The sequence below is a fragment of the Dipodomys ordii genome, unplaced genomic scaffold (genome assembly GCF_000151885.1).
Source record: "Dipodomys ordii isolate 6190 unplaced genomic scaffold, Dord_2.0 Scaffold72, whole genome shotgun sequence".
Taxonomy (NCBI): Eukaryota; Metazoa; Chordata; class Mammalia; order Rodentia; family Heteromyidae; genus Dipodomys; species Dipodomys ordii.
The window spans coordinates 3,168,951-3,193,368 of NW_012267288.1; the positions used below are offsets into that span (position 1 = coordinate 3,168,951).

The 24,418-nt window shown below is 35.3% G+C and overlaps 1 protein-coding gene across 1 annotated transcript in view; it reads right to left on the minus strand.

Moving 5' to 3' along the window:
• Window positions 1-24,418, minus strand: part of Hdac9 (histone deacetylase 9) — a 679,511-nt gene that overhangs the window by 37,991 nt on the left and 617,102 nt on the right. The window contains exon 23 of the mRNA XM_013024045.1: window positions 11,572-11,705. Coding sequence (XP_012879499.1) covers window positions 11,572-11,705 — 134 coding nt within the window. The remainder of the gene's footprint in view (window positions 1-11,571; window positions 11,706-24,418) is intronic.

Consider the following 24,418-nt stretch of genomic DNA (forward strand, 5'->3'; position numbering starts at 1 on the left):
TCTACCACTTGAGCCACAGCACCACTTCCGGCTTTTTTCTTTTTGCTTATGTGGTGCTGAGGAATCGAACCCAGGGCCTCATGCATGCAAGACAAGTATTCTGCCACTGAGCCACCTTCCCAGCCCTAGTATTGGAATTTTATATAATGTTTATGTCTCTATAAAACTAAAATATCTCCAAAAATTTTAAAATAAAATTAGATACATCTAGATAGAATTTATATACACATATGTATATATATAATGCAGACCTCATCTAACTAGTATATTATTAAATCATATTCTGACATAACTGGCATATAAATAAATAATTTATTTTAAATTTGCAATGAATTTTAATTTGTCATCAACCTTATTAACCTTACTTATCAACCCATAATTTAAATGAAAATATTTTTTTCGATTTTTTACATACACAATTTATCCGTGTGTGTGTGTGTGTGTGTGTGTGTGTGTGTGTGTGGTGTGTGTGTGGTGGTCTTGAGGCTTGAGCTCGGGACCTAGGCACTGTTCATGAGCTTTTTGTACTCAAGGCCAATGCTCTACCACTAGGGCCACAGCTTAACTTCCAGCTTTTATTGTCGTTAACTGGAGATAACTGTTCAGGCTGCTTCAAACCATGATCCTCAAGTTTCAGCTTCTTGAGTAGCTAGAATTACAGATGTGAGCCACTGGCACCCAACTCATTTATCATTATGAATGAGAGATTTATTTATTCTTCTCCAATCCTTACCTATTTCTTTTTCTTACCCTATTGTACTATCTAGGATCTACTTGACAATACTGAAACAAAGCAGTATGTTTGAAAATCTGATTTAATTTATTTTTTTAAAAATCATTTTACCTTACAACATTATATATAGTAGTTCAAAAAACATAAAAGCTGCTTTCCACTTCCATCAAAAGCAGAATATATAAATAGAATACAGCATTTTCCTAAAATTTTCTTTTACAAAGTGCAGCTATAGACAATTATGAAAAGAATAAGTTATAACCAACTGCAATGACCAAGATGAATTTTACAAAATGTTTAGCAAAAGGAGTTACAAACAAGGGAATGTAGATTGTATTTTTTGTACATAAACATCAAAAATAGGAAATTAAAATATAATATTGGGTCAGAAAATTGGTTACTTTCAGAAAAAGGTAAAAGACATGAATTTTTTGAGATGTTACCATTGTACCAGTACCTCAAAACACAATCACATAGGTAAACATCAATCAGATCAGCCTTAATCTCATTCATGTTTGTACAGTTTTTTTGGAAAAATTATATTTTACAGTTTAAAATTCAAGAAATCTAAAAAAATCCCCAAATTAAATAAAATGAATAAACTCTCTGACATAAGTGAATGAGGAATACCAAATCTGGATTTTCAAGCCAAGTTCTCCCCACTGCATTATGGCTCCCCTAAGAAACAAAGTGAGATTATATGTTTTGCAGCAAAAGAAACATATCATATTTTTAAATATACTTACAACATTCAAATCAACTCAGAAAATCCCACAAAGGATTAAGCTTTCAGATTCAAAGGAGCTGCAGAAGATATGATGATGAAAACCAAGAGGATAGGGAAGCAGACTGTGATCTGGATTTGACCTTAAGTGCTGATGAGTTAAGATCAATTCCCTGGTGAGGAGGGATTTATGGTGGAAACTCAACTCTCGTTAAAATAATTGTCTTGAAATATCTGCAATTAAAAAACAGTCTTCAAAAAAACCTCTTGATTCCCTGACTTGGAGATCATTTCGCTTAGCATCATCTTATATGGTCATATGTATATAACTATTGAGCTACTCTGCTAGGACTATCCTAGACATATAGTAATTATTACAAATGAGGAAATGATGGGATCCGGGTTTCTTTGGGCGTGGCTTACTTCACTTACTATGATTTTCCCCAAGTCTTTCCATTTCCTTACAAATGGGAAGATGTCATTCTTCCTGATGGAAGCATAGAATTCCATTGTGTATATATACCACATTTTCTTGATCCAATCATCTACTGAAAGGCATAGCTTAGCTATGGTAAATTAAATAATGCTGCAATATATATGGTCATGCTGGCAGCTTTAGTATGGCCTTGTTTGTGGTCATTTGAATAAATGCCCAGAAATAGAATTGCTGGGTCAGAGAGGAGCTCTATGTTTAGTCTTTTGAGGAATTTCCACATTGCTTTCCAGAGTGGTTGATCAAGTTTACACTCCCACCAACAGTGTAGTAGGATTCCCTTTTGGCCACATCCCCTCCAGCATCTGTTGTTATTAGATTTTCTGTTAATGGCCATTCTAACTGGGGTGAGGGAGAATATCAATATTGTTTTGATTTGCATTTCTTTTGTGTGTCTGTGTGTGTGTGTGTGTGTGTGAAAATGCCGTACAGAGGGGTTACAATTACATGAGCAAGGTAATGAGTACATTTCTTACCCAGCATTGTTGCCTCCTCCTTTGTTTCCCCTTCCCATCCCTTCCCATCTTCCTCGCCCTGCCCCCGCCATGCCAAAATTGTAAAGTTCTTTTTTCGACATAATGTCTTGTACATCTCATTGTTGCAATGGGTCCACCTGTATCCCTATTTAAATGACTTGTTTTTTCCCTTTCCCTCTTCCCCTCCCCAAATTATACCAACATCAAATACAGTGAAAACAGGGGTTATACCGTGGGGGAGGGACATACAAAACAACAAAAAAATCATCTTATAAATATGTAAGAAACAATCACAAGAAAGAAAAAAACATTTGAGTCTTTATCTTGGGGTTCATTTTCCCTAACATCAACTTATCTGACCATTTCTGCTTGTCTCAGACATATACTAGTAATTGCAAATAAGAGAAACCATGGGACCTATGTTTCTTTGGGCCTGGCTTACTTCACTTAATATAATTTTTTCCAAGTCTTTCTATTTCCTAACAAATGGGGCAATGTCATTCTTTCTGATGGAGGCATAGAATTCTATTGTGAAATATATATATATATATATATATACTACATTTTCTTGATCCATTCATTTACTAAGGGGCATCTGGGTTGGTTCCATATCTTAGCTATGGTAAATAATGTTGCAATAAACATAGTTGTGTTGGTAGCTTTAGTATGGTCTTGTTTGTGATCATTTGGGTAAATGCCCAAAAGTGGGATTGCTGGGTCATAGGGGAGCCCTATGTGGAGTCTTTTGAGGAACCTCCATACTACTTTCCAAAGTGGTTGAACCAGTTTACACTCCCACCAACAATGAAGTAAGATTCCCTTCTGTCCATATCCCCTCCAGCATCTGTTGTTATGAGAGTTCTTGATTATAGCCATTCTAACTGGAGTGAGGTGGTATCTCAATGTTGTTTTGATTTACATTTCTTTTATGGCTAGAGAAGTTGAGCATTTCTTCATGTGTCTATTGGCCATCCTTCTTTCCTCTTCAGAGAAGTTTCTCTTTAAGTCTTTAGCCCACTTATTTATTGGGTAGTTGTTTCTTTGAGGATTTGTTGTTGGGGGATTTAATTTTTTGAGTTCCAGGTATATTTTAGATATGAGAACCTTGTCCGTTGTATGGCTAGTGAAGATCTCCCAATCTGTGGGCTTTCTATTGATCTTGCTAGCTATGCCCTTTGCCATGCAGAAGCTCTTCAATTTATGCAATCCCATTTGTTCAACCTTTCTTTGGTTTGTTGTGTTTCTGAGTCTCTATTAAGAAAATTTCGGCCTGTGTCAAGGAGACCTAGGGTTTCTCCTATTCCATCCTGCAATGTTTTCAGAGTGTCTGCTTTGACTCCAAGGTCTTTGATCCAGTTGGAGTTGATTTTGGTACAGGGTGATATATAAGAATCTAGCTTTAGCTTTCTAAGTGATTTGCATTTCTTTTATGGCCAAAGAAGTTGAGCATTTCTTCATGTGTCTATTAGCCATTCTTATTTCTTCTTCAGCAAAGTCTCTCTGTATGTCTTTAACCCACTTATTAATGGGACAATTCTTTCTTTGAGGATTTGTTTTTGTGACTAATTTTTTCTTTTGTGTTTTTTTTTTGCCCTGTGATTTATCCTCTTTTGTCACTGTATTTGATTTTCATATCCTAGGTATTGTATATATGTTTATCTTAGTTAGGGAAAGGAAGGGGAACAACAAAATGGTGAGACAAAGGACAAAGGTCAATCCAAGCATAACAGCAATACTGACAAGCTACTATGTTGGAAATGAACTGTACAACTTGGGGAGAGGGATTGGTGGGGAGGGAAAGTGACAGAAAAATGAGGGAGTGGGTCACAAGTTCGACAAGCAATATACTCACTACCTTATGTATGTAATTGTAACCCCTCTTACATCACCTTGACAATCAAATTAACAAAAAATAAACTACTCAAAGTTTGTGATTAATTGTATATGTTTAATTTGATTGCATAAGTAAATATGGTTATAATTGTATCCATAACTGTGTTGCATGAGTGGATCATTCTTAACAATAACTTTTGAAATGCTACTCAGACCAGCACTGAGATTCTACCTCACCCAGGTTAGAATGGCTATTAACAAGAAAACTAACAATAACACTAAGAATGTGGCCAAAAGGGAACACTACTATACTGTTGATTGGAATGTAAACTTGTTCAAGCAGTCTGGAAAACAGTATGGAGGTTACTTTAAAAAAAGAAACTAACATAAATCTACCCTATGACCCAGCAATTCCACTCTTGGGCATTTATCCAAAAGACCACAAACCACAGTAAAGCCACCAGCACAGCCATGCTTATTGCAGCACTGTGGTTCACCATTGCTAGGGTATGGAATCAGCCCAGATGTGCCTCAATGGACAAACGGATCAAGATAATGCATGGTATTTATAAACTGCTTTGTTAAATGGCAACTACTTGGTTCAACTACTTAAAGAAAACAAGAAATTCTCAAAAAGAAGGAAAATAAAAAAACCTCTTTCTTTTTTTAAGGTCACTAATGTTCTTGACCAAATAAGGTAGAAAAGGAGGACAGAAAGAAGGAAAGCAAAAAACCTCTTTGTTTGTTTAAAGTCACTAATGTTCTTGACCAAATAGAGTAGAAAAGGAGGACAGAAATCAGAGCAGATTTTATTGACAATCGACCTAACTATGGGTCAAGACTAGCGAGATAATTCCAATTAAGTCTTCTTATAACTAACCTATGTATGGATTAGAAACAGAACAATAAAGAAGCACCTTGTATCAACAACAGTTATATAAGTTTAACATGTCACATAAAAATAGTCCTAGCGAAGACCAGATACAAAGGAGAAGTTATAGTCTTTCAGCTTATATAAAATACTGAGGGGATTGCTCACATAAGATAGAAAGGCTAGTGAGTTAGACTATGAGACTATTTCTGTGGTTTTTATTCAATTAATTGAGTCTTATGAAAACTACTATGGTTCAAAGGAATGTAGGCCATACAATACATCAGCTAATGAACGAAAAAAAGACTACAATTATCAGAATTATCAGAACCAAAGAATATCCCATAGTTTCCACTTATGGATTGCTTTCACAAGATGACACATTTAAACATATATTACAACAACCAGCTATGCAATTAAAAATAAACACCTAAAAGTGAAGAAAGCATAATAGTCTATTGGAAAGGGGATAATAAATGAAATGTATTGGATAATTCAGACTATAACTTTTGTTCGCTCATTGTGCAAAGATTGTGGTTGTTGTTTTATCACAAATCATGGAGTTATTTGTCCAAAGCATCCCTCTTTTGCATAAATAACTACTTGCTTATACAATTCCTGCTTTACTCTCTCTCTCTCTCTGTTTCAATCAGCAAAGCCTCTCTTCTAATAGCAACAAAACAACCCAATTAAAACCAAGCCATCACAATTCCAGGAACTCTTATTGCCTTCATTGATACTTTTGTACTCTGTGAAAACTATTTTCCTTGGACATCAGCTTATCACAGTCTCTTTCTTTTATCCAAATCAATGTTAATTGTTACTTCCTCTAAAATAGTGCTGCATCCCTAGAGCCAAAAATAAATAACCCTAAGATACAGTCACAAAGCAATTTGATTATAGTAGTTTTACTTTAACTTGAATTAGACTTTTATGTATAAAACAGATGCCAAATTAAAGCCTAATTAATGGTCAGATAAATTAATACTATAACATCTTCGCTTCAATATCCAAAAAATCTTTTATTAGTAATCATAACTGATGAAGTATACAATTTTCCAAGCTACGTTCCTTTTAACAACTGATATCCCTAAAGAAAAATAGCACAGGCAATCTACATAGCACAGTTTTATATTGTCCTGATACTTGTGGCTCATTTGGCATTCGCTGAAACACATGGTTGAGTTTCTCATAAGCATTACTGCATATAAAAAATGACATAGACCATATCTGAACTGGAAAATATCTTCAAATATTGTACTTCCAAAACAGTTTTACTGTCTTTTCTTTAGATTATCTATACAACTTCTTTCAGAGTATGTAGGTAACTTCAAAGCCTAAAAGAAGACCAAGGGGAATCATTATTCTAGCATTCTATGTACTCTCCCTGTGTTCTGTTCTTCTTTCTACTCATGAATTTCAAGTATTTAGGCGCTTGTAAGCTTTCCCAGATTCACACCAATTCCCCAGCCATACATAATCTAAAGGATGAAAAAGATGGCAAAACAACTTCCCTACTCAAAATCCAATGCAAACAGACCCCTGATGAGCAACTTGGACAACAGCACCTCCAGGGTTCACCTCAGGGGTGGCTGTCAACACTTACTAGAGTCAGTTCAAGAGAGTGTTTCAGTTGCTTTAGAGCAAAAAGTCATCCTAAAAAGATTATCAACAAACACAATCACTAAGTTTAGCCACTGTTTGTGAAATCCAAGTCAAATGAAAGCAGCTGGGTATACTCAAGAGGAGACAGTAGTTATTGGAAAGAAATGAAGAGAAGGAATGGAAAGATAGACAAAGAAGGAAGGAAACAGAAGGAAAGGAAAAGAGGGAAGGGAAGGGAAGGGGACAAGAGGGGAGAGGAGGAGAACAGAGGGGAGGGAAGGGAAGAGAAGGGAAGGGAAGGGAAGGGGAAGGGAAGGGAAAGGAAAAGGAAAAGGAGAGAGAAATCGAATATGAGACCTTTAAAAGCCTGAGGGAAATCAGGAGTTCACATTCTCTGTATTCCTAAATTTTCATATCTGGAGTCTGGAACATAATCTCAATAACTTGTGAGAATATTTCCTTTTCTTTTTCCCTCTCTCCCTTTCCTCCCCTCCCCCTGTCTCTCCATCCCCATCTCTGTCTCTGTCTTGTTTCTCTGTCTCTCTCCTTTCTCCTCCCTATTTCCCTTTCCTTTTCTCTGTCTTAATGTGTTTGTATGTCTTTTTGTCTGTGAGTCTGTCTCTTTCTCCCTTAAAACCATTATTGTTTTGAAAGGTAGTCTTTAAAAGGCCATGTTCTCATCACCAAGGCTTCTACCACATTATGCTCCCCCCCACTATCTGTCTCTCTCCCTTTCCCTCTCCCTTTTTCTGTCTCTGTGTGTTGGTCTTTGTCTCTTAAAACCATCATGTATTCTGTTTTGACAGGTGGTCTTTTAACAGCCGTATTCTCAACTCACTACCAAATCTTCATTTCTACCACAATTATGGCTTCTCCTTTCCTTTACTTGCTTGAAGATTTCTAATGTTTTTCTTTTGGATTCCATAGAGATGGTAACTGCTTAAAGCTTTTCTCACCTCTTAAGAAAATTTCTTTCAGAGGAAGCAACCTAGGGTGCTACTAATTGGCTTTGCATATGTGGCCTTAAAGCAACTGTGACATTGTTTGCCAACCAGCTCCAATACAGATTACCCAAATCAAATTCTCTGGGGGAATTTCACACAGGTTTCTATAAATAATCCTAAACTCTAAGTGACTAATCACAGAGGCATCCTTGAAGATTTACCAACCTCTTGATTCTTCTCATTTAGATATGCACGTCGATTTTTCACAAACTCCAAGCTGGTGTTTCTAAATTCTTCAGTGAAAAAGTTTAAAAAAATTCATCATACACCGATTGGACTGATAAATTTGAGTTCTAAACGTTGCCAAGTAAAAGGGGAAAAATGGACTCTGCTATGTCTTCAAAATCAGTTGCCTCTAGGAATTTCCTGTACCATGCTCAAATTAGTTTTAATCCAATAGTAGATTATTTTGACTGACCCTGTACATATTTCTTAAAAGAAGAGTTAGGAGATGTTTTTCTAAGAAGATCACTTTGAGATAAAAATATTGAAAAAGAAGAAAATGCCTGTTTAGGGCACTGTACTCAGATAACTTGATTTGTAAAATAGCAAGGTTTTTGGTACCATGTATATATGTGTCTATGCTGAAATGTTAGGCCAACAGTTCCTGCTGATTTTACAATTCCTTTGGGTTATGTAATACATATCATTTTGCTGATCACAAGCTACAAGGAACAGCATTTTGCTGTATTGACATGACCTAGCCAAGAACAACAAGGAAAAGAAATAGCATTCAAAAAACTGGCAAAATGTTTATGAATTCTAATCCTCTGCACATGAATAAATACATCTGACAAAGTGCAGAGTCTCTCAAAAAGGCCCTTCTTGACCTTTCTAATTTGAGTTCAATTGCATGTTCAGTGTTGAGAAGCCAGAATGGATTCTGCCAGCATTTTAAGCTCAAACTTTGCTACGTTTTGTTGTTTGTAAAAGTGAAATCCCAGATAATAAGTTATAATTGCTCTATTAATCACTTGAAAGGGGGCTTGGAGGAAAGTTGGGTTTTGAAATTGCAGTAATTGGCATACTAAAGACTCCTTTTTAACTTTCTTACCTAGAGACTATCACATAAAACTGCTATGAAAACTGTGTGTAGGCACTTTTTAAAATAGTGAGGTGCATGCAATAAGCATTCTATATTATTTTTTGAAAGAAATGAAATTTAAACCTTCAATGTAGTCATGATGATCTTTGACCTGCAAAAAGCACCATAAACCAGGCCTTGAATTATAAATTATATTGTCAATGAAAGTGAGAAGAACTCTTTGTTTCTTAAGTTGTTTCAAGTATTACATTTTAATTTCCTTTTTCCAAATGAATTATAATGTACAACACATTTGTATTTTTCTTCCATTTTTCATCTTAGAAATCTTTCTTTTTCTTAGTTTTTCTCCTGTGTGAGGATAGATATGACACAATGAAATTTATCTTTCCATGTTTAATATCCCTACCCCATCTGTTAGCCTTAAAGCATTTGTGAGAAATCTATATTCTTGTTTATGTCCTTAAGAAACCTTACAGGAAAAAATACAGAAATACATAGATTTTAAATTTTTCTTTCTTTAGTTCTTAATGAACAATTTTAGAATATATTTATGAAATTGAAGATGGTCAACCAAAAGACAAGATGGTGTTTGTTACTAAGACCATTGGGTCAGAATTTCATCCAGTAAATTAGTCAATTAAATAGTCACTATTAACCAAAAAATAATTTCAGTTATTATTTTCATTTCAGCTATTATTTACATAATTGTTTACATTTTATTTATTTTTATTTTTAAGCATTATCTACACTAATACGTGCAGAGTTAGGATTAGCAATGACTGTTACTCCTTTCTTTATCTGATCATTCTTTAAAAAGATTATAAGAGAAATTATTCCATCCTTGGAGGAATAGAGCAGGCCAAAGGCAGATTACAAAAATCCAAAAGAGATACTTTCATTTGAATAGACCTGTTTAAAGAAAGCCACTGAGAGCTATGATTTCCTTCAACGTATGCAGAAAAGTAGATTGATTTTGTAGCCAGGTTAACATTTCCATTTGAGCAGGTCAGTCATCTATGAGCCACAATCCATAACCCACTTTGATTTTCTGCACATCTGGTGTAAGCCTTTATAACTCAAATATTAAAGTCTGCTTCTCTGAAATGTTTCTGAAGTATTTAGAATCAAATACTTTATTGGAGAATGTACATGACCTTGTAAGACAATAGCTATCTAGTAGTCAAGCTGAGTGCCCAGCGTTAACTGATAAAATACTTATTTTCAGTACTCATTTTCACTCCTTTATTGACCTTTATTGATACACAACACACACACACACACACACACACACACACACACACACACAGAATGCAATATCTAGCTGACATTATTGGCTCACAAACATCAGACTACTTATAAAATCTTTGACACCTTGAATTATATGCAATCTGAAACAGCAATCCATTGTTGATATTAATCATTAGATAATTGCACCTATTGTGTAACTGTGCATTCTAATATATGCCACAAAATTATGTATTTGAACAGCGCCTACATTTTTTCCAATTTTGTTAAAATTAAAAACATTCTTTAATAAATAGTTCAAAATAATCATGTTAAAGCACTGTTTGTAACATAATGATGACAATAAAAATTATGTGAAAAAGAGGAGTTTTTCCCCCCATAACTCCACAGGCACAGATAGGAGTTACCATTAAAAAATAGAAAGTACAAGGCCACATGCCCATTGAAGTTTGAAGCCAATCTGGGCAGAAAAGTTTGTGAAGCTCTTTTTTTGCCTATTTATTTATTTATTACTTATTTATTTATTGTCGGTCGTGGGGCCTACACTCTGGGCCTCAGTGTTGTCCTTCAGCTCTTCAGCTCAAGAGTGGTGCTCTACCACTTGAGCCACAGTACCACTTCCAGCTTTTTCTGCTTATGTGGTGCTGAGGAATCGAACCCAGGGCCTCATGCATGCAAGGCAAACACTCTACCACTGAGCCACCTTCCCAGCCCCTGTTTTATTTTATTTTTATTTAGCTTTTTTTTTTTAATGTCAAGGTGATGTACAGAGGGGTTACAGTTACATAACTAAGGTAATAAGTACATTTCTTGTCAAACTTGTTACCCCTTCCTTCATTTTTCTCCTACTTTCCCTCCCTCCAACCCCTCATCTAAGTTGTACAGATCATTTCCAACGTATTGTCTTGTGTATGTCGCTGTTGTATTAGTTCCCTTGTCCTTCCTCTCACCATTCTGTTGCTTCCCTTCCTTTCCTTAATTCAAATAAATGTATATATAATACCAGGGTACCAAAATCAAATACAGTGACAACAGGGATATCTCACAGGAGAAAGAACATACAAAAGAAACACAAAGATCAGCTAACTGCCACAAAGCCAGAAGTGGAGCTGTGTTTCAAGAGGTTTTATTTTTCTGAACAATCCTATCGGATTGTTAAGATTAATTTCAAACAATTTAAGACTTATTAAAATTAAGATTAATTTCTTATTAAATAATTTGGTACAAATTTGATTGGGTCAGTAGATTAAACATTCTTACCCCCTCTTCACTCTCCCCATGCAAAGATTTTTTTCTGTCACTTTTGAGCTGTGTAAATAATGTGATTAAAAGGAGTATTCATTGATTCTGTACGTGGTACAATATTATTGCTCATAACAAGATAGCCTATAAATCACTCTTATTTTTAAGGCTTACCTACTTGCTGAATGGTAAGAAGAGGACTGAACTTTCTGAATGCTTGGACTAAAGAAAACAATTTAACATCTGCATTCATACACCATGGTCCTTTCCCCCTGATCTTTTGTACTTTTAGATTTTTACCTCATTTCCTAGAAGGGCATTTACGCAGGCTTCTGATGCATCACAGATGGCTGTGAGGTCGTGTCCTCCTTCCAGAGCCAGCGCCACACGCCCATCCGCCAATGTCATCAATTGCTTCGTCAAGTGACCAAAGCCTACCGTAATGCAAAGAGAACATTTCAAAGTATTAAATGAAGAGAAACCGACCCACTAGAACTTAACCCTGAGCATTCGTTTTCCTGTGTATGTTTTTCTCTCAGCACTTTATGGTGCTAACTCACCTAACAACCACCACTGTATGGGGGTAGCTCTTCTTATCATCTTTATTTTACAGAGGAAAGAACTAAAGTCCAAAACCTACATTTAAGAAGCATCCCCAATGAGACTTGTACCATCTAATATTGCTTCTCACCAGTAGGCAGTGGGACATAATACATTCTGTATGCATCTGGATGAAAAACTTGAATATTATTCTGCTAGCATTATCAAGGCAAACTATGCTATTTGCTTAACACAGGTTAGCTCCAGATGCTTTATTATTACATTAGATTTTTACAGATGTTCTTTTATTACAAAACATTTAATCAATGCAAAAAACATAAATAACATCTCTCTACATATTACAAAGTATAACAGCAGGCTGAACACCTGCTCACTCATCTTCTATCTTAAGGAAAATACTATTAGCAATTCTGTTGAAACTCCCTATCTGCCTTTCTTGGATAGTCTGTGGAAAAATCTGGATCCTCAGTTTATGTTGTAACTCTATTGCTTTCTTTTGCTTGTTTTTAAACTTCATAGAACTGCTTTCATGCTTTTTAAAAACTTGTTCTTCCCATGCATTTCATTAGCTCATATGTGCTGATGCATGTAGCTATACTACTTTACTATCTGGTAAGCCAATTTATATCTATAGAATTTATTTGCTCATCCTTCTATTGACAGATACCCACTTATATTGTTGTAATTATTGTTACAAAAATTCTAGTTCCTTTGTTATTATAAACAATGTCGTCATGAATATTCTTAAAGAAGTCTTCTGGTGCACATATGCAAGGCTGGTCTGAAATTGTTGAGTTAAAAATTTGTTAAATAATGCCAGATTATTTCCAAAAGGCTATTACCAAACCCCTTCACTTAGAAGTAGTGTAAATAAGAATTCCAGTTTAGTCACATCCTTGCCAACATTTGGTGTGATTTGCAAAGTGGGTGGATGAATAATGGCATTTTTAATGGTTTCCTTTAGTATAAGAAAGGGGCATTTTATTTCTAGTGTAAGTGAAGTTTTATTAAATGCTTATAGAATTTGCTTGAATTATCTCTTTAGATGGATTTTTTCAACTATAATTTGGTAATATTGTGAGTTACATTAACAAATATTTCTAATGTTAAGCCATCATTGGATTTGTGGGGTGAAATAAGCTTGTTAGTGATATATCATCTTTTTTTTAATGCACAGCTGGATTCATTTTATTAATGCTTTGTTTAGGATTTTTTTTGGCCTAAGTTCATGAGTGGGATTAATCTGTAATTTTCCATTCTTATGTTGACTATGTTGAATTTTGATGTAGTGTGGGCCTTTATTTTTCATTAGCTGACCTCTAGAGAATGTTGGACAGACAAATCTTGTAAAACCATTTATGTCTTGCATTCCCTTTGAGGAAGATTTTTAAATATTGATTAGATTCTTTTGGTGATTGTAGGACTACTCATAGTTTCTATATCTTACTGAATAATACTGTTTTAGACTTTTTAACTTAAGTGTTTGGATTTACTAAAAAATTGTTTATTTCCTTTTACTTTGGAGTTTCAATAACATGGAAGTGGATTTTGTTATTTAAAGTCTCTTCTTATATGTATTTCAATCTCGCATTATTTTCTTTTGTTCAGACTCATTGTCCACACTTTCTGTTTAACAATGTTATTGATATTTTGATTTCAAGGATTTTATGGTTTAAGTTGAAAATTTCTCTTTTTCTTCTTTTATTTCTACAGAAACATGTTATTGACAGGAAAAAGTTGTGAATTTCATAGCTTCACAATGATTTTCATAGTGTCATACTCCTTGCTCATGTTTTTTTATTGCTTTATTTTTATTTATTCTTATATCTGTATTTATTATTTTCATTTCTTTCAGAAAAACTACATTTTTAAATTCTTTCAAATTAATTTGTTCTCTTTTTGTTGATTTAATCTCAGAATTCCATTAACTTATTTCTTTCTCTGTTTTCTGAGATTAAATATACTGAGTTCATAATGAATGCTACTTTATATGAGAGACATATGAGAAACATTTTATTTCAAGCTTAGTGAAATGGTCTGTTTATGCTACCTTTTTGCTTCAAAATCATATGTTGAAATCCAGTCCCTAAGTAAGAGGTATATATTAGTGCAATTAGGCAAGACAGTCCTTGTAAATGAGTCAATGTCTTTGTAAAATTAACCCCAGAGAGAGACTTCTAGTCCTCTTTCTACCACTGGAAGACAGAAAGACCATCTTTCTTCAATCCAAATAGGGGACGCCCGCCAAAGCCTGACCATGCTGGGATTCTGACTTCAAAACCTACACAAATCTGTAACCTCCCGAAATTCAAGAAATAATTTTTCTGTTTCTAAGCCACCATTCTTAACTGACATAGACACCTGGGCTGAGTGTGATAGCTATCTCTGAAGCTTGGTAAATTATAATTTGGGTTAAGAAATTACTTTCTAAGGTCCATTTTAAATTCTGAAGGTTTTCAGGAATGTTTATGGGTTTATTTGATGGCTGAAGCTCAAACATTGTAAATATGGAATTGAAGAACTGATTACAGACTTTAGTGGAAAACAAACTCATTTTGTTCTACTTCTCTTCCCTTCCATTTTTCCTCTCTCTCTCTATTTCTTCCTGCCTTTCTCTTTTCCTTCCTTCCTTCCTTCCTTCCTTCCTTCCTTCCTTCCTTCCTTCCTTCCGTCTTGCTTCTGGTTTGTTTGTCTGTCTCTCTGTTTTCTTTCTCTCTTCAAAGTTACTTCTATTGTTAGTAATAGCTAAGTTTCTCATTTATTCTTTTCTTTTGAGTTGGGTGTTATTCTTGTCTTTATTTTGGTAAAGAATAAATTTCCTTCTCCTTATTTGTTCCAATTGTCAACTCTCTTTTCTGTACAAAGATACTGTTAATGTTCAAGCCTGGGTCACATGGAAAGTTTGGGATCAGTAGCCACAGTGTCAACAGCTTCAGTTTTTACTCCAACTACATAGAGTGTGAGGATCACTGTCTACTACTGGCCCAGGGAAAAAACGGGAGTCTTTGCCTGAAAAATAACTAAAGCAGAAAACTAGAAACTTGTCTCAAGTGTTAGTGCATTGACCTAACAAGCATGAGGCCTTGAGTTCAAACAACAACAGACAAATAAACAGAAAAATCCCCCAACTTTTTGCTTTTTTACATTATCCTGTTAGAAAAGGTATAATCTTATTTTCCCTAATCACATAAAATGTGTAATAGTTCAAACATATGTATATATATCCATATTTATTAAGCTGTGAACACCTGAAAAAATAAACTTAAATACAGAAGCGAATGCTCTGCAAGTAAGATGGTGCTGTTTTCAAGTTTTAGATTTTTCTTAGTTCTCATAGTCTTATGTTTGAAAAGAAAAGAGAGTCTGCAAAGTTCAGTGAGAACCTACACCTAAACTTAGTTGTTTTCACTTGAGAACAATGACATAATACCATTTCACATTTGGAGTAAACAAAATGACCCAGCAAGAAACAACAGAGCTGGACTGAGAATGTAGCTTAGTGGTAGAATGCTTGCCTAGCATGCATTAAGTCCTGAGTTCCATTTCTCAGTACCACATACACAGAAAAAGCCAGAAATGGTACTGTGGTAGAGTGCTAGCCTTGAGGAACAAAAGCTCAGGGACAGTGCTTAGGCCGTAAGTTCAATCCCAAGGACTGGCAAAAAATAAAATAAATTAAAAAAAAGAAGCAACAGGGCTTAAACTTTCAGTTCTAACAGAATGAATTTATTCCCACCACTCTGTAAAGAATTGTAATGGTGATTTTAATTGCTATTTACTACTTGGGTAAAAGCAAAAATAGCTACTTTGTAAATATACTATTTTTTAAAATACTTAAAAATATTCTAGAAAACATTAAGAAAAATGGGTCAACACTGTTTTCTAGCATCTCACTAGTTCTCATTTATCGCTGAGTTCATAGTGCCAAGAATAATCTTTTCCACAGGCCATTTAAGAATGAGACTGAACACACTAAGCTCTACCTTATTACTCAATGACTATAAAGGGAAAGTAAATAATTCAGTTTTGATCCTTATGCTTAGAAAATGTTCTTTGTCTAAGTCAAGATTAATAGCGCATAGTAATTAGTGCTATTCTAAAATAACTAAAAATCATAAAGAGGTACACATTCCTGCTAGTTATATAGATAATTTTCTAGATAGCTTATCTTGTAGCTGAACCAGGGCTACGATTATAATTTTAAAAATATCATAATAAAACAACAGTATATTCTACGTTTGATACAGTTGCTTTCTAACTTAAGCATGCAGTAATCCAAAGTCACTACTGGGAAAATCAAATCACATTAAAAGAGAGAGGGGCGAAGGGAGAGGAAAGAGAGTGAGAACCCAAACTCTGATTTAAGTACACTCTTCCCTTTGGGAATTAGAAAAAAGGTCTCATAAAATACCAAGTTTAGATGGAATAGTAAAAAGTGGAAGGAAAGAGTGGCAGGAAGCTAATCTTTGATCTCCATCCAAATTCCTCTTTCTTTTACCTACAGGGTTTATTTCCATTCACATGTTACCCATGTGATCTCTGCAGTCAGAGAGTACTGCAGCTGAACTTTAGTTTGCATGTATAAAATACTCAAGTGAGGTAAAAAAATGCGATTTCTACAAAGCCCACATATGCCCTCTCTTCCAAACAAAATAAGCAATTCAAGAATAATCTTCTAGTTTATTACCCTGAGTTCTGCCATGTGCATTACTGTTGTATATTCTTAAAACGTCAGCAGTGCTTGCCAAGTATGGTGAACAATATCATGGTATTATTTCTCAGGACACAAGAGGTAAGTTTCAGTGGAAGGTGTGTGTGTGTGTGTGTGTGTGTGTGTGTGTGTGTGTGTGTGTGTCTGTGTGTGTTTGATTAGTGTGAATTTAGGAGTTTGGTGTTTCATTTGTTGGTTTCTTCATGCTAGTCCTACAGCTTGAACTCATAGCTGGACATTGTCCCTGAACTTTTGTCCTCAGGGCTCTACCACTTTGAGCCAAAGCTCCACTTCTGGGTTTTTAGTCTTTCATTGGAAGTAAGAGTCTCACTGACTTTCCTGCCTGTGCTGGCCTTGAACCACTATCCTCAGATCTGTCTCCTGAATAGCTAGGATTACAGGCATGAGCCACACACACACCTGGGAATTTAGCAGAATTTTTAGCAAGCACAAACTCATGTTACATGTCATCATATTTGCTTCTAGCTTCACAAAAGCAAACAAAAGTTCATCCCATGTATATAAACCTTAGAGCTGAAAACTTATTACAAGGATCTTGGTCAAAGGAGTTGGACAGAGTGCTATGTATGAGGGTGCTGGTAAACTAAGTGATCACATGAGAAAACATGTCCTTACAATGTGGGCTCTCATGGGCACTGCATATGGAGATGGAACTAAGTGTACAATTTTCACATTTACTTGTGATTTAATAACTTTGAGGAGGCTGGGAAGGTGGCTCAGTGGTAGAGTGCTTGCCTTGCATGCAGGAGGCCCTGGGTTCCATTCCTTAGCACCACATAGATAGAAAAGGCTGGAAGTGGCACTGTCGCTCAAGCATTAGAGCACTAGCCTTGAACTGAAGAGCTGAGGGACAGTGCCCAGGCCCAAAGTTCAAGCACACAACTGACAAAAAATAACACAAACGTTGAGGAGTATATTGTTTAGAGAAGAACCTGTTTACCCAGGGAAACAGAGGTTAGTGACTGGCACTAAGATGCCTGACGATCAGTCTTGAGAGTTGCTCCTCTTACCTTCATTTATTACCACTGAATAATGAAGGAAGTACTTTTATCAGAAAGAGCTTTGGTACTTTACTTCTTTTGAAGGTAATCTTGTAGACTAAGGCATTAGGAAAATACTATCACTATTAAAGAACCCACTGTCCCTGGATGTATTACAGACTTCTTAGCATGAAATCATAATCATAAGAAGGATGTCACATTGTAATAAATCATTTCTCTTCACAACCATCTACACATAACTTCTCCCATAACTATCAAGAGTGAAACATCATGGCAGACAAAAATGGTTCAATTGTCATCCTCTGTTTGGTTTGTTAATCTACTAGATGTAATTTTCTTTGATGGCTTATAAAAAGAAGAGTATCAGTAAGTTACCAATTTCTTGACTTTCTGATAATCTATAGACTTTAGCTTCTGTCTGAGAAGTCATATGGTTTCAGTATTTTTAATAGCTGTGAAAAGCTTCTCTAGGAAGGTTCAAAGATTAAACCTTAGATATGCAGTTAGCAACTAAGTCATAGAATATCACTTGTGTGTGTGTGTGTGTGTGTGTGTGTGTGCATGTGTTTGTGTGTGTGTGTGTGTGTGTGTGTGTGTGCAAGAACTAGAGAATGAAATGAGGGCCTGGCTGCTGTCCCTGTGCTTTTTTGCTCAGGACTAGTGCTCTATCACTTGAGCCACAACTCCACTTGTGGCTTTTTGGTAGTTAATTGAAGATAAGAATCTCATGGACTTTCCTTCTGGTCTGGCTTTGAACTATGATTCTCAGATCTTAGCTTCCTGAGTAGCAAGGATTATAGGCATGAGCTACTGGCACCTGGTTAGGATTTTTTTTGTTGCTATGTAATTGCTAATAGTATTGGCAGTAGATATGCAGTCAAACATGAGGGAATTCTATGGTAGTTTGAAGAAGAAACTTATTTAACTTTCTATTCAGTTCCAGTTACCATTGCTCTACCTTGTAATAAAATAGATCAGACGTCCAGATTTAACTGCTTAGTAAAGAAATAATGGCACAAAGTGATTGTTCAAATAGGTTGCTTTGCTTCTTTTACCTTCTTTTAACTTGGCTGACATCAGCCTCCCAATCACTACAAGGTCCTCTACTGTTATTTTCTGTGTCTGTCAAGGAAACTTTAAGTAGACAACCAAAAATGAAACAGGCAATCTCCACCCTCACACTGCCACTCAGTAGATGTCAGTAACACAATATTCTGTTTCTCTTTTTTATTTTTTTAACTAGTACTTCTTCATTTTTATCTTAAAACATTTTTAAAATTTTATTTAAAAATGTATTTTTAGCATATAGTACCTGCAGAGGGTGGTCATTGTGATATTTCCATGTGTATTTACCAAATATCTTCATTAGACTCACCCCTTCATTATTCTCCCTAAAGCTCTCCTTTTCTTAGAGCAGTTCCAACAAGTTTCATTGTTTTATTTTTATACATGGGTGTAAAGTACATATCCACTCTGACTCCTCTCTCCTGCTCTACACCTCTGGGAGCCACCCCTGAACAGGACCTGTTTGACATTCCTGTCATTCACATTTTAAAGTCTATATTAATTGTTCAAAGGGGTTTCACTGGGGTGTTTTACCCCTGGGTATTATATTTTAATCTGACTGACCTTCTATTGGTCTCTTTTTCCATGCTCCTACCCCTATTATTCAATAGCGTCCAGTGAGTTTTGCTCTGTGTGCTTTATACACTGATGCAGTGTATTTTGATTTCATCCTGTGTCATTTGTTTTCTTCTCCTTCATCTTCCTAATGCATTCAAGCAATATTAGGAATATCCCATCTCTCTCCTCTTTCTTTTTAAATATGTGTTTGAATATGTATGTATTTGTGTATATATTTATCTCAGATCTTTTCTACATATAGGAGAAGACATGTAATTAAATGTCTCTTTTGAAACACGGCACTTGATAGTTTACGCTGATTTCTGCTGTCTTTGTACCTCTGTCTTCTTTGGCTACCAAGTCTCTATGTCACCACGCCCATTTACTAACAGATTAGTTTCAAGGAGGCCTGAAAAGTTTGGGAAGATTTCATTTGCAGATTCAAAGCTGTAAGGAGAAAAAGAGTCACATACTTTTGCCCCACTTGAATTTGAACTTTAGTTTCATGTATCCACTGACATATTTGTCTATAATTATATCAGTAAAGGATTTTTTTAAATTTTGTTTTGTTGTTTGAAGAATGTTAGAGCAGTGAAATCTTATTACAAAGACTATAGCCATTCTCCATTTTAGCCTCTTTGGCTGTTAAGTCACCCCATAGTTCTTTAGAAAAATATAGTCCAACTCAGTTGAGAGAGAAGCTTGGGCAGCATGTGGCGGTCTCATGTATTGCCAGGCTTTCCAGCAGGACTTCAAAGCTGAATCAGATTGTTGCAGATGGGAGGAATGCTTTCCACAGAAATACCTTTTTAAGACTCATGGTGCTGTAATTCATATGGTAGGCACTTGTGATTCATTCCTGATGATGTTGAGATCATTTAACTCACAAAACCATTGTCGCTACCATAAAATCCCTTTCATCTATAGCCAAAAGGGTTTATTTCATGCAAATGAAAAATTTTCATTATAGTATCACCTTAATAATGGGCAAAGATATACTTTTTTTCTGGCCATGCTTAAAATGTAAATTTATGAACGTATTCTGAAGATTCATTTCATGTTAAGACCTTTATGTATTTGATGTCCCAGGATTCTTTCCAAGTTCATTGAAACCGGAAATCAATTTTAGAAGAAATATGGAGATTATTATCATTAAATCTTTCAGTCAGCTTATTGTAAGCTGCCCTGTAAATGATGCACATGTTTTAAGGAAGGCACTTCCAACCACAGTAAAAATCTTTCCACTCTTCTCATCAGTGATGTTTTGCCAGGTAAGTTGATGTTCTCAACACATCTTGAGAGGAAAGGAATATTTGCTTTGTGTTCTAAACAAAGTCTGAAATGCTGGAATGCTTTAGTGTTGTTAGTTAAAAAAAATAAAATGTACCCTGGAGTATTCTTAAGAAGAAAAATGACAAAAGATTGGTCTCAAAAAAATCACAACTATACATCAATTGGTAAACCAACTGCAAATCAACTATAATTTATTAAATACCTACAATGTTTCAAAGTTTTATATATTTCCAATGGATAGGGGATAATACAAATTCTCTTAGCCTCAATTATCATGTAGCTATTATTTATTATATTATTACACAGATTTGAAGTGAATGCTTAGTCATAAAAAGCCAATATAAATGCTAAACACAGTATATGGTACAAAGTCTAGCATATAACAAGTATTTGATATTTATAGTTTCAATAAAAGTTTTGACTGATGAATTTTAAAGAATTTCAAGGTTTCAAGAGTATATATTCAAATTATTTCTCTCTCTCTGTCTCCTTGTCTCTGCCTTCATCTCCCTCTTTCTCTCTCTTTTCTCTCTGTCTTGGTCTGTCTCTCTCTTCTCTCTCTCTTTCTCTTTCTTTCTCTCTCTTTCTCTCTCCCTCTCTCTCTCTCCCTCTCTCTCTGTTTATATTAGTATGGGGGCTTGAACTCAGGGCCAGGTCACTGTCCCCTAGCTTTATTCACACAAGGTTAGCATTCTACCACTAGAGCCATTTTTTGCTGATAAGATAACAATCTGTGAGATAAGAATCTCACAGGCTTTCTTGCCTTGGTTGACTCCTGAGTAAGGAAGATTACAGAAGTAAGCCATCAGTGCCCAGCTCAATTCTTGCATTTTAAGGCTGAGAAAACCAAGACCTACAAAGATGACTGATCAAGGCAAATAGTTAACAACTCAGCTGGAGTATCAAAACCCAAATCTCTGAGGACATGCATTCCCACTTCCGTGATGGTCAACTTATGAATGCTAATGCTAAATCAAAGAAAGGTTGGACAAATGGGATTGCATGAAGTTGCAGAGCTTCTGCATGGCAAAGGACATAGCTAGCAAGATCAATAGAAAGCCCACGGATTGGGAGAAGATCTTTACTAGCCATACAACGGACAAGGGTCTCATATCTAAAATATACTTGGAACTCAAAAAATTAAATCCCCCAACAACAAATCCTCAAAGGAACAACTGCCCAATAAATAAGTGGGCAAAAGACTTAAAGAGAAGCTTCTCTGAAGAAGAAACAAGGATGGCCAATAGACACATGAAGAAATGCTCAACATCCCTAGCCATAAAAGAAATGCAAATCAAAACAACATTGAGATACCACCTCACTCCAGTTAGAATGGCAAAAATCAAGAACTCTAACAACAACAGATGCTGGAGGGGATGTGGACCGAAGGGAACCTTACTTCATTGTTGGTGGGAATGTAAACTTGTTCAACCACTTTGGAAAGCAGTATGGAGGTTCCTCAAAAGACTTCACATAGAACTCCCCTATGACCCAGCAATCCCACTTTTGGGCATTTACCCAAATGTTCACAAACAAGACCACACTAAAGCTACCAGCACAACTATGTTTATTGCAGCCTTATTTACCATAGCTAAGATATGGAACCAACCCAGATGCCCCTCAGCAGATGAATGGATCAAGAAAATGTGGTATATATACACAATGGAATTCTATGCCTCCATCAGAAAGAATGACATTGCCCCATTTGTTAGGAAATGGAAAAACTTGGAAAAAATTATATTAAGTGAAGTAAGCCAGGCCCAAAGAAACATAGGTCCCATGGTTTCCCTTATTTGCAATATCTAGTATATGTATGAGTCAAGCAGAAAAGGTCAGATAATGTGATGTTAAGAGAATGAACCCTTAGATATGTATTTTAATGTTTTTTCTTTCATGCATGTGTTTCTAACGCATTTATAAGATTACTTCCTTGTTGCTTTGTATGTCCCTCCCCCACAGTATAAGCCCTGCTTTCACTATATTTGATGTCAGTATAACTTGTGGAGGAGATGGGGAAAAACAAGTCATTTAAGGATACAGGTGGACCTGTTGCAACAATGAGAAGTACAAGTTGTCATGTCCAAAACGAGCTTTACAACATCGGTGCAGGGGTGGGAGGGTGGGGGGGGGGGGGAAGGATTGGGATTGGGATTGGGATTGGGAGGGGGGAGGCTGGGAAGGGATGTGAAGGGTAAACAAAGGAGGAGGCTGCAATGCTTGGTAAGAAATGTATGCATTATCCTGCCCATGTAATTGTAACCCCTCTGTACAGTATGTTCACAAATAAAATAAAATAAAATAAAATAAAAATAAATGCTAATGCTAATCATATATTCAGTTACAATTTCCAGCTCAAAAAGGGCTACTATAAAAGGAATGCATAGATATCAATTTTTTTTAAATAAGTAAATAATTGCTTTGGTGTGTTAAGTGTAAACAAACAAGAAGCATATGACTTAAGTTTACCTTAAACTATACAAGTATAAAACCAAGGAGGGGAAAAAAGAATCTCTAGAAAATATCCAAAAGGACATTATAGGCATAATTCCCTAACATCTTTAACAAAATTGATTTTTGCCAAACCATAACTCCAACTTGATTTGCAAGTTGCTCATTTTTTTACTGCTGTTTTCAATAACACATCCAACACATGGGATGTATTCTTTCATCAATGGTCATGAATAATTGGCCACGTGGAAAGTAAAAAGAACAGATCAGACTCATGCTAAGCATGATGATCCCAATACAGTAGTTAGTATTGCTCAAATGCCCCCTGTATTTCCTGAACACATTTCTAATAATAATTATGGAAATATAAACTATAAGTTTAGCTTCTAAGGAACTGAAATATTAGGAGACATGCACACTGAAAAAACATCATTTATCAGATAATTGTTATAAACATAGTGATATAAAGGCTAATACATGAGGAATAAAAATCTGCTTAGAGGAGATTGAGGTGACTGAAGATACAGACTTAAATTTTTATGTTGGTAAACCTTTGCTTTAGCTCTTCATTTCTGACATAAGAATAGTAATCTTGATTAGTTTACCTGACATAACATATAAAACACATTCACTGAATTCCTGACACATGAGGAGTATTGATTACTATCATTGCCTCATCCCAGCCCATTGATCCTGTTGTGGTTATGAAACTTTACTAGATGAGTAGACAGCATCCTCTAAATGGCATCATTATTTTAATTTATTTTGTTTTGTTTTTAGTAAAACTAGCTCTAGAATCCCTCTATTCTATCAACATAGGACCTACACTGTAGTTACTAAAGCATAAAATGGAAAGCAGAGAGAAACACCAATCTTACTCTTTCAACTTCATTTCATGAAGATAAATTGTCAAGAATTGATTAATATCTTCATGTCCAAAGTATAGTTTTTGTCAAAGCTGGTGCTCAGTATATACTTGTTGAAAGAACTGGACTTATTCAAGTTTACATGACTCCATTTCTTTTTTTTTCTAACCAGATTCATTTTTTAATGTGGCATAAGATTGACAAAAAGATAAATAAGATCTTACAAGGAAAGGAATAACATTGTCATTCATAAAATCTTGATACGTAAATCTAAACAAAATATTAGCAAGTCTAAGCAAAAAAATGGAAACTTTGTCACTTTTGGTCTTCAGTCTTTTAATAATTGTCACAATTATAAATAGAATCATTCTCTGGTTTTGGTTTTGGTTTTCTTTTCAGAGCTTATTGCTACCATGTAGAAATACAGTTGACTTTTATGTGCTGATTGCAAGTCTACAACTTCACTGTATTAATGCATAAATACTGAGTTGGATTTTTTTTGTTTTCCTCTACAGAAGAAATATTTAGGCTTTCCTCTATGTAAGATCATGTTATCAGCAATTGTAATGGTTTTTCTTCTTTTTCTATTTTTTTTATTTGAGATGTATCACTGTTGGTTTGAA